Source organism: Hylobates moloch, unplaced genomic scaffold (genome assembly GCF_009828535.3).
Source record: "Hylobates moloch isolate HMO894 unplaced genomic scaffold, HMol_V3 SCAFFOLD_11, whole genome shotgun sequence".
In the NCBI taxonomy this organism is placed as follows: domain Eukaryota; kingdom Metazoa; phylum Chordata; class Mammalia; order Primates; family Hylobatidae; genus Hylobates; species Hylobates moloch.
In genome coordinates, this window is record NW_026652286.1 from 989,320 (window position 1) to 999,914 (window position 10,595).

Genomic DNA, 10,595 nt, shown 5'->3' on the forward strand with positions numbered 1-10,595 from the left:
TGCTTCAATAGGTCTGAAGGACCTTGAGCTGTAGAGGAAATTTCCTATGCCCCTCAAAGACCAATTACATGCAGTCTCTACATACTTCCCCCACTGGGCATCAGCAGCAAACTGTACCTTTGTACGCCTCGAGGGATGCCCAGTTTCTTGCCCAGCAGGCGCTCACTACAGCAGTCCACCAGGCGCTTGAGGGTATACAAACACTCTCGGAAGGTGGAGAAGAAAGGGTAGTGGCTGAGCACGCACAGGGACGTGAGAGTACTGTTGCGGGAACGGCTCCCCGCCTTGGGCCGGCGTTTGCCCCGAGGAGACTGGTTCACATCAGGGGTAGAGTCGGCACTGGGAGGCTGCAGGGATGAGCCGCTCTCTGAGCTCTCAGTGCCACCCTCTTCTGAGGCACAGGTGGCACGGGTTCCTTCCTTCCCACGGGGCCCTGCCCCACCTTCCCCCTTCTCCTTAGGGATTCGCTTTTGGAAGGAGCGGTAGAAGTTAACACAGATGCCATATCGCGTGACTCCCGTGTCCTTGTCAGTGAGGGTGAAGACAAAAGAGGTATCATCCCGAAGGCTCATGCGCCGCTGCCGCACGCTCAGGCAGCCCTCGGGCTGGCAGAAGAACACTACATCTGGGGGCAGGGGAAACTCGGCGTGATCCTCTAAGGGGTATCGCCGTAGCAGTTCAGGAGTCTGGGCCACGCTATCACTACTCGGGTGCCTGAAGAACATAAAGACAAATTCAGCAGCCTGAAGGGATGGAATGGGCTATCAAATTTTAACCACAGTCAACAAATAAAGCTCAAGATGCTATTTTGGATAAAGTAACCTGACTGTAACACCTTGGAAAATATGGGTGCTGCCTGCCGCATGGAGCTGGTAGCCTAAGTGAAGTCTGCACTGTCATGAAGGCATCTATTCTGAAACGAAGGGGAGATTTTGACAATAAAATTATCACTGGCACCTTAAGATGATTAACATCTTTTAAAGTGAATTAACTAATAAATTACCAAAAAAGCATACATAGAGGAGTAGCTTATAATGTACTTTTTCTTATTACAAAATAAGAAAACTGAGGTATAAAGAGTATATTTGCTCGTCATCATGAAGATGTTAGTTAAGAGCAGGGTTTTGCTTTCAATCCACCTGACTTTGTTGTTTTCCCTACTGGCTTCAATGCTCCCATCAGGGTAAAATAACAGGGGAAGATGAGCTATGCAAAGCAACATGGAAATCGGAGAGGGGAACAACTGCAGATTTTATGGCTATCCCAGATATTAAGACAAAAGCCAATCTCTTCTTGGTTACCTGGCCCCTACGATCACTAGATAGTCAAGTAACCGAGGACAGAACTTCTTCTTTTGCACCATGGTTCCAATTCATCAGTTCATCTCAGAGAAGCATCAGGGCACCAAGCAAGGGGTCAGCATTCCCGGGAGGAATTATGAAAATCGAAGTCTAATAGGAAAAAAAGTACTGATAAGATCCACTGCTGTGCCTAAGGGACTCACCCTCTCAACTTCTTCCCGGCTAGAGGCAGAGGTCAGAAGGTCTTCCGCTTTCACACTAATGATAGGAGAACTTGACGCTTGTCTAGCCTCACGTCTAGGCTCATGAGCTCACAGAATCGAATGTTAAAAAATAGATAGGCCAGGCACGGTGGCTCGCGCCTGTAATCCCAGAACTCTAGGAGGCCGAGGCGGATCACCTGAGGTCAGGAGTTTGAGACCAGCTGGCCAACATGGCAAAACCCCATCTCTACTAAAAATACAAAAAAATTAGCCGGGCGTGGTGGCACACGTCTGTAATCCCAGCTACTCGGGAGTCTGAGGCACAAGAATCGCTTGAACCCAGGAGGTGGAGGCTGTGGTGAGCTGAGATCGCGCCACTGCACTCGAGCCGGGGCGACAGAGTGAGACTCCGTCTCAAGAAAAAAAAAAAGGAGTAGATAAATAATGGTTCACCTACCTATCCCTACCAATGACTTAATTTCCAGCTTAACGCCTGGGGCTCTGTTTCTGAAAAACAGACCTAGGCCGTCTAATTTGGACTCAGTCATTGTAACAAAAATTGAAGTCACTCTCAGGACCCCTCCAGGGTGGATCAGGATCAAACCAGACTCCTCAACTAGCTAGCACTAATCTGCACTTCTAGGTCTAGATGGAAACACAATTATTCTTTTCCAACCATCTACATTCAGCTTGATGTGAAACTACCATATAGACTGTCTAGTTAACCATGGTCAGACAATAACAGCTGGCTATTCTACCTCACATGATCTCAAATGAAAATGTCCATGCCCCAATTGCCTAATCTGCACCACTTTTCTCCCTCCTTCAGGCAAGAAAGGAGCCCAGACGCCACTGCTACTAGCTCTGCCCTTGGTGCTGAATCATAATCTCTCCTCTATTTTGATCTCAGGCTTAGAATCAGTAATACAATATACATAGATGAGTCCTTGTCCTAGTATACATTACAGAGGCTATGAATTAGAGGCAGAAATACTAGGATTTCTGCAAGGACAGGGAGAGGTGCTCAGAGAAATTTCCAAACTATGTCCTAAAATTAGGAAAAGCTTTCATGGTCTTAATTATACTTTATTTCCTGTTAAGTGTCTATACACTTCTCTAAATAAAACGTTTCACCCTGCTGCACAGCTATTTCTAGTAGGGCTATTTCTTCTATGAGTGGAAGTTCTTTTCTCATATTTCTAGTGTTCCAGGATTCTACCTCTGTGCTCTACATGTGGCCTAAGACCTTGTTCAATGCACACGAAGAGAAACCCGTTATCGTATACACATACACACCCCCTACTCCCTCACCTGCTGCTGCTGCGGGCACCCGCATATATACAGACATACACACTCCCTGGATGCTTAAGGCCCTATTTGGTTTAGGTAATGAGTAGAAGTTTTTTCTCCCCTACCTAATAATAAACAAGACCTATTTGCAATACCTCTCGAATCCTCAAAATACTGCTTTCTCCTTTCCCTTGCTCCCCACAGAGGACCTGCAGGTAATAGGATTCAGTTTTATCTCCATAGCAACTCTGGCTCCCAACACTATTTATAGCAGAGCCACAGCCCCTCCCCTGCTTGGTGACCGCACACTGCTAGCAGCTGCTACTCCAGGGTCGGCCAAGGCCCATAACAATTCACTATCCTCGAACCTAGAGACACTTCTCCCACTGACAGTACCTGCTAAGAATTAGGTTATCTTCTCCCTCATCTGTCTGTAGTTTGTACTTCGTCCTAATTCTGGCTTTTGATAGTGATATCTCTAGAACACCACCAGGTTTCTGAGCACGCCATATATTCATTTCTAGGTATCACCACTGATTGACGAACCCAAACAGTCCCTTGGTTCTCCCAACTGCAACAAAGGCATGAGCAAACTACAGGAGGTGGGGCACTATAACAGAGCTGCACTCAGCTCCTCCTGGGCAGAATCCAAGGGGGAGAGAAATAGAGAAATGAAATGGGATGTGAGTAAAAAGCATAATTTGTTCTAATAAAGAATTATGTAGTTAACCTGTCATGGGATTCGAAAAAAAAAATTATGTAGAAATGACCAGAGTGAGAGCCAAAGTATCTAAAAGTAAAACAGAATTTATAGAACCAGAGCTCTAGGCTACACCTTGCAGTCTATGTTTACATTGAAAACCAGGAGCCCTCTCCAGCCAAAATCTCAAACATCAGGCCTGAAGCACCTCCTACTGAGTACGCATCAGGCCTCTCCAGCCTTGGTGGGATCTCAGTCCCTCTCCACTGACAACTATCTGACGAAACTCAAGTCATTCACAATCATTTCCTTCCAGAGCCACAAGGACCCTGAGATTTTGTTATTATTCTAGCTACGGGTGGTAGGATAGATTTTTAGCCAGAATTCACATCTGATCAGCAGCACTGCCTTCCATTATTCAGACTGCAGAGATAACTAAGATTTTCCTTCTCATTCTCTCCTCTCCCCCCTCCCCACAAAGACTAACACCTCTAACTCCTCTTAAGACTAAATCCTCTAACATCACCCACAACTCACACTCTGTCTTCACAACCAACGAGGCTCCGACTCTGCCTCTTGTCTCAACCACGTTTACTAACGTAGAGCCTCTGGTTCCTATCTTCCTGTATTCCAAAAGCATCCAGTTCAAAATGCAGATCTATCTGCTGAAGTCCGACATCACCATCAGCTCCACCCAGAGGTAGATTCAAGATTCACAAACTTTTAAGTTACCTATGCCTTTTCAGTAGAAATGGCCATGCTAACCAACCCTTTGGATTCGTCCCTCATTTTGGACAGGATCTCATAGTAAAACCACAGGAACCAGAGAGCGATATGACATCTCTGCTGACGTGAACACAACAGGAGGCTCTCCTCCCCTCCTCTACCTCCCCAGGCAGTGACCTTGCAAGCTCATCAGCACAGACTGGTCCAGCGTACGGGAGAACTGGAGCAAGGAGGCTGGCAGCTGGCAGGGTTGGGGTAGAGGGGAGGGCAGGGAAAGGTGGAAGAAGGTAGATACACGAGGATGGGGAGGAGAGCGATTGCAGAAAGATGAAATGGTGTTCTCTCTCCAGCAAGTCAATTTTGAAACATCAAGTTAAAAAAAAAAAATTCTTGAGAACCAAACATGTTTCTCCAAATTCTAGCCAAAAATATAGGCGCACGCACAAGCACACCCACCAAGCGTGGTGCGGGCTCGGCCCAGGGGCTGGCCAGCTCTGCCCGCCCCCTCACCTGCTGGACAGTTCTCCCCCGCCGCCGCCCCGAACCCGAACCCGAACCCGAACCCGAACCCGAGCCGCCCGCCAGGCAGGAACCAGGCCCAGTAGCCTGAGCCCCCTCCTCGGCCCAGGGCGCCCCCATCCCCGGCCCCGCCCCTCCTCGGCAGACCCCCGCCCCACGCCCCTTCACACTCCCCCAGGGCCTCCTCAGAGACCCCTTCCTCCAAGGGCCACGGTGTCCTCTCAGAGCCCGTCTCCCGCTCGGAGTCCCCAGACGCTCGCCCAGGATCCCCACCGGCCCAGACTCTCCTACCTCCCAAGCTCTAGGGCACTGACCGGGCCCGGCCCGACGTCCCCCGGCAGCGGGGCGTCAGTCGCTCCCCAGCGCGGCGCCGCTCCGAGCGGGCGCCAGTTCCGCGTCTGCACTGGGGGGCGCGCACCACTCGCGCGGGGTGCGGAGGGGGAGGCCGGGGCCGGGGCCGTACCATTCAGCCCGGGGGGCCGGGGCTGCGCCGAGCCGAGCGCCGCGGGGCGGGGCCGACCTCGGGAGACAGCGGCTGCGCACACACCTAGCCTAGCGCCCGTGGGCGCAGGAGGCCGACCCAGCGCCGTCGCGTGCCAACGGGAGGACCCACGGCAGTACCTTCTGTTTGGGTTGCTCAGAGAGACTCACCCGACGGGGTCATAGCGCCCGTTTCGACGACATGTGGATTCCTCTGAAAGTCACTTCCCAAGATAATCGGCCCCTGAGACTTCCTGACGGGCTCCCCATCCCTCAGTTCCCCCCACTCAGGCGCTTTGGCGGTGCTCGGCGCCCGAGCAGGGAAGCCGGCTGCCGCGAGATGGAGCCTACCAAGCCTGAGCAGCGGGGACAGAGGGGGGCGCGCGGCCGCGGGTACCTCCGCCGGGCGCGCGCGCGGGGAAGAGGGGGCGTGGCCGCGCCGCGGCGCCCGCTGGGAGATGGAGTCCAGTCAGTCCGCGAGGACAGCCCCGCCGCAGGACATCCTCCCCGCGGCCACACGGCTCTTCTCTTCCTGTCCCAAAGGGCCTGGGGACCGAAACTGGGTTCCGGGTCTTTCAGGTTGTGCCTTTTTCAGATGCCAAAGGAAAAACCAAGGCATGCTACACACGCACGTGAGGTGCACCGCCGAGGCCTTAGCGCTGAAATCCAACACTTCCCCCTCCACCGCAGAAAGGCAACCGGATCCTACCTGGATCCCAGCAGGGGAAGGGGGCGCCTAAGCCTCAGCATTCCATTTACCCATATGGCGCAGTGGGGGTTAGTAAGAACAGGCCCCCTCTCACGGCCAAGGCTGTCATTTGTGACTCTCCCTCCTCTGAGCCTGGAGGCGGATCCTAAAGACCGCAGGCTTCCTCCTCTATTACCGTGTCCCCACCCCCAATCCAGAAATTGGTTTCTCTCATTTTGTATTCATTTTGATCTTCCTGTTCAAACAGTACCAGACCTATCAGTGAGGCGGCGCTGAGACATTTATGGCCATACCACAGAGTGACAGTGGAGAATTTTTCTTGGGGCCCTGTGGGAAAAACAGGAAGTGGCGGAGGCAGGATGGGCAGGGCCCTGGAGAACCTTGTGCAGAGTGGCCCCCAGTCCCATCCGTTTGTGGGGTCAGCGTGGTCTTCAGACATAGCACAGTGTTAGCGAGGGCTCCACTGCTCAGAAGCCACAAAACTCCCAACCCTTTGACTCTCTTTTAATGCCACGGGAGGATCTCCTTGCCCAGCTCCCCGGAATGTTTGCCCTTCTCAGTCTGTTCCTCTTCTAGGAGGCAGCCACCAGGCCTCAGCCATTCGGCCAAGAAAACGGAAAATATGGGGACAGAACAGTCATTCGTGCACATCCCAGATCTCAGAGAGCAGCGGTGGGAGCTTTTTGTCCTGTAGACGCAGTGCAAACACTTGCTCTGAGTGGACGCTGCTCAGGGTCCGGAGGCTCACCAGTTTCATTAGCATCCGTGGGAACATCAGTCGGTCCTGGGGAAAGGAGAGAGACAAGCACAGCTTTTGCCTGTCCCCAGGGAAGCGGGGCAAGGGTAGGGGAGTTGTGGGAGAGGTGAATTGTCTGCACACCATGCAGTCAGAGAGAAATTCTTGAAGGGAAAGTAGGTATGTCAGGGAATGGGCCTGTGTGTGGGAAGGAGGGAAAGGGGCACCATGGGGAGACTCACATGTGGATGGTGGATGGAGACGTAGGCATGCAGGGCTTCCACATATGTGTGCTGCAGCCTCTCTACCTGGAGCTGGTCCTGCACGTTGGGCCGGTCTATAGGTCACCAAGAGAGTTGAGGAGCAGGTCTGGCCAGGGTCCAGTTCCATACCCCAAATTGCAACCAAAATATAGAGACATGCTCCAGCCAAGCTCTCTCATCCTAAAATAACACAGCAAATGCCTCCACCCTCCCAAGCCACCACCCCCTGCCGCCCCCCCATTCCTGTGGGGCCTGCAGCCCTCCTTGGTGCAAGTCTCTTGCTGTTTCCCCTTGCCCCTCCTCCACACCTGCAGAGAAGATGCTGATAGCAATGAGCAAAGCAAACTCGGCATCATTGAGTTGCAGCTCATTCATGGCCCTGGAGAACTCGAAGATGGGGTTAATGAATTCCACTTGCAGCCCTGGGGAGGAAGAAGGGAGGCTGACGCATGCAGCAGGAGCAGCAGGAACTTTCTTCTCTCCTCACCTTAGGGAACTACTAGGAACTCACTAAGAAGTTTACTGGGGCCAGGCACAGTGGCTCACGCCTGTAATCCCAGCACTTTCAGAGGCTGAGGTGGGCGGATCACCTGAGGTCAAGAGTTCGAGAAGAGCCTGGCCAACAGGGCGAAACCCCGTCTGTACTAAAAACACCAGCACCTGCCGGGCGTGGTGGTGGCAGGTGCCTGTAATCCCAGCTACTTGGGAGGCTGAGGCAGGAGAATTGCTTGAACACGGGAGGCAGAGGTTGCAGTGACCCAAGATCGCACTACTGTACTCCAGCCTGGGCGACAGAGTGAGACTCCGTCAAAAAAAAAAAAAAAAAAAAGTCTACAAGGCTTTGCTGTGTAACTTTGAGCAAATGTCTTAACCCCTCTAAGCCTCATCTGTGAAATGGGAATCATATCTGAACCCATCTCAGAAAATTGTTGGTATGGTTCAATGACGAAGTATGCAGAGCATTTAGCGCTGTGTCTGGCACACAAGAGGTGCTGAATTAAATAATAATTCTGGTATTCTTGTTTTTTTTCTTTGAGACAGGGACTTGTTCTGTCACCCAGACTGGAGTGCAGTGGCACAATCACAGCTCACTGCAGCCTCAACCTCCCAGGCGCAAGCCATCCTTCCCACTTCAGCCTCCCTAGTAGCTGGGACTACAGGTGCATACCATCACACCTAGCTAATTCTTTTTTTTTTTTTTTTTTGAGACGGAGTCTTGCTCTGTCACCCAGGCTGGAGTGCAGTGGCGCAGTCTCAGCTCACTGCAAGCTCCGCCTCCCAGGTTCACGCCATTCTCCTGCCTCAGCCTCTCCAAGTAGCTGGGACTACAGGCGCCCGCCACCATGCCCGGCTAATTTTTTTTTGTATTTTTAGTAGCGACGGGGTTTCACTGTGGTCTCGATCTCCTGACCTTGTGATCCGCCCGCCTCGGCCTCCCAAAGTGCTGGGATTACAAGCGTGAGCCACCGCGCCCGGCACACCTAGCTAATTCTTATATTTTTTGTTGTGACAGGATTTCACCATGTTGCCCAGGCTGGTCTCGAACTCCTGGACTCAAGCAATCCACCCACCTCACCCTCCCAAAGTGCTGGGATTACAGGCACCAGACACCATCACCTGCCAATTCTGTCATGAAAATTATTGAGGGCTCCACATTTCTAGAAATAGAGGCAACTCTTATTTTTGTTTATAAAGAATCCTTTTTCAGCAGGGCACGGCAGTTCATGTCTGTAATCCCAGCACTTTGGGAGGCCGAGGCAGGGGGATCACCTGAGGTCAGGAGTTTGAGACCAGCCTGGGCAACATGGCAAAACCCCGTCTCTACTGAAAATACAAAAATTAGCTGGGCGTGGTGGTGCACTCCTGTAATTCCAGCTACTTAGGAGGCTGAGGCAGGAGAATTGCTTGAATCTGGAAGGCGGAGGTTGCAGTGAGCCAAGATCACGCCACTGCACTCCAGCCTGGATGACAAAGCGAAACTCCATCTCAAAAAAAGAAAAAAGAAAAAGAAAAAAGGCCGGATGTGGTGGCTTATCCCTGTAATCCCAGCACTTTAGGAGGCCGAGGCAGACGGATTGCCTGAGCTCAGGAGTTTGAGACCAGCCTGGGCAACACAGTGAAACCTGGTCTCTACTAAAAATACAAAAATCAACTAGGCGTGGTGGCACACCTGTAGTCCCAGCTACTTGGGAGGCTGAGCAGGAGAATTGCTTGAACCTGGGAGGCGGAAGTTGCAGTGAGCCGAGATTGTTCTACTTGCACTCCAGCCTGGGCGACAGAGCAAGACTCTGGCTAAAAAAAAAAAAAAAAAAAATCCTTTTTCAGCAGGGCACGGTGGCTCACACCTGTAGTCTCAGCTACTCAAGGAGGATCACCTGAGCCCAGAAGGTCGAGGCTGCATTGAGCCGTGATTGATCACACCACTGCATTCAGCCTGGGCGACAGAGTGAGACCCTGTTTCAAAGAAAAAAAAAAAGACTCATTTTTCACTGGCATTGGCCTTACTTATTTGAACACTAGAGATACATTTCATGTATCACATCCTCGAGGGAATATTGCAGTATGGGTGAGGATGTGGATTCTGGTGCCAGACTGCCTGGGGTTGAGTCCTGGCTCTACCACTTATAAGGCAGTGTGACCTTGTGTAAGTTATTTAACCTCTCTGGGCTTTGGTTTTCCCATCTGTAAAATGGGAATAATAATAGTACCTATCTCATAAATATGTGGCATATATGGTAACTACCACATAAGTGTTTGTAAAATAAATAATTTTTTTTTTTTGAGACGGAGTCTTGCTCTGTTGCCAGGCTAGAGGGCAGTAGCATGATCTCGGCTCACTGCAAGCTCTGCCTCCCGGGTTCAAATGATTCTCCTGCCTCAGCCTCTTGAGTAGCTGGGACTACTGGCACATGTCACCACGCCCAGCTAATTTTTGTATTTTTAGTAGAGACAGGATTTCACCATGTTGGCCAGGATGGTCTCAATCTCTTGACCCCGTGATCTGCCTGCCTCGGCCTCCCAAAGTACTGGGATTACAGGCATGAGCCACCGCACCTGGCCAATAAATAGTACGTTTTTCTTGGAAACAGTCTTCCTGCTGAGAAGACTGAAATGCAACAAAACATGAGCTAAAGTCATGATACCCAGAGAATATGTCTCTCATACACATTGTCAAAGTCTCTGCACCCTACACAGTTCCCCAGGCTTTGTCAGATTTCTTTTAGCAACCATCTGCTACACTTTTCCATTCAAGGCTTCTTGGTGAGTCACTTCCTGTACTTTCACCCTGATGTTTATCAAGTGTTGTGTGTTAGTCCATTTAATGGGCAGGCCCCATTTTCTTTTTCTTTTTTTTTTTTTTTTTTGAGATGGAGTCTTGCTCTGTCACCCAGGCTGGAGTGCAGTGGCGTGATCTCGGCTCACTGCAACCTCAGCCTCCTGGGTTCAAGCGATTCTCCTGCCTCAGCCTCCCGAGTAGCTGGGACCACAGGTGTGCACCACCACACCCAGCTAATTTTTGTATTTTCAGTAGAGATGGGGTTTCACCATGTCAGCCAGGCTGGTCTCGAACTCCTGACCTCAGGTGATTCCCCCTGCCTCGGCCTCCCAAAGTGCTAGGATTTCAGGCATGAGCCACCACGCCCGGCAGCAAGCCCCATTTTCTTTTT

The 10,595-nt window shown here is 51.4% G+C and overlaps 2 protein-coding genes across 57 annotated transcripts in view; both read right to left on the bottom strand.

Annotated features, from left to right (window-relative positions):
- The window catches only part of MADD (MAP kinase activating death domain), a 62,436-nt gene extending 56,845 nt beyond the window's left edge, over positions 1-5,591 (bottom strand). For 11 of the 50 annotated variants that reach the window (XM_032165986.2, XM_058446475.1, XM_058446474.1 and 8 more), the window contains exons 1-3: positions 5,031-5,193; positions 1,302-1,451; positions 118-714 (exon numbers count right to left, since the gene is read on the bottom strand). In XM_032165986.2, coding sequence (XP_032021877.1) covers positions 118-714; positions 1,302-1,363 — 659 coding nt within the window. In that variant the 5' untranslated portion in view covers positions 1,364-1,451; positions 5,031-5,193. Of the gene's footprint in view, positions 1-117; positions 715-1,301; positions 1,452-5,030; positions 5,197-5,390 lie in introns of those variants that run through there. The other 39 variants (XM_032166018.2, XM_032166005.2, XM_032165997.2 and 36 more) reach the window with 9 other exon arrangements.
- A 529-nt stretch (positions 5,592-6,120) lies between these two features.
- Positions 6,121-10,595, bottom strand: part of NR1H3 (nuclear receptor subfamily 1 group H member 3) — a 27,770-nt gene continuing 23,295 nt past the window's right edge. For 4 of the 7 annotated variants that reach the window (XM_058446481.1, XM_032166038.2, XM_058446480.1 and 1 more), the window contains 3 exons: positions 7,236-7,349; positions 6,907-7,001; positions 6,122-6,712 (listed from right to left, as the gene is read on the bottom strand). In XM_058446481.1, the coding sequence (XP_058302464.1) occupies positions 6,566-6,712; positions 6,907-7,001; positions 7,236-7,349 (356 nt within the window). In that variant the 3' untranslated portion in view covers positions 6,122-6,565. Of the gene's footprint in view, positions 6,713-6,906; positions 7,002-7,235; positions 7,350-10,595 lie in introns of all 7 variants that reach the window. The other 3 variants (XM_058446485.1, XM_058446484.1, XM_058446483.1) reach the window with 2 other exon arrangements.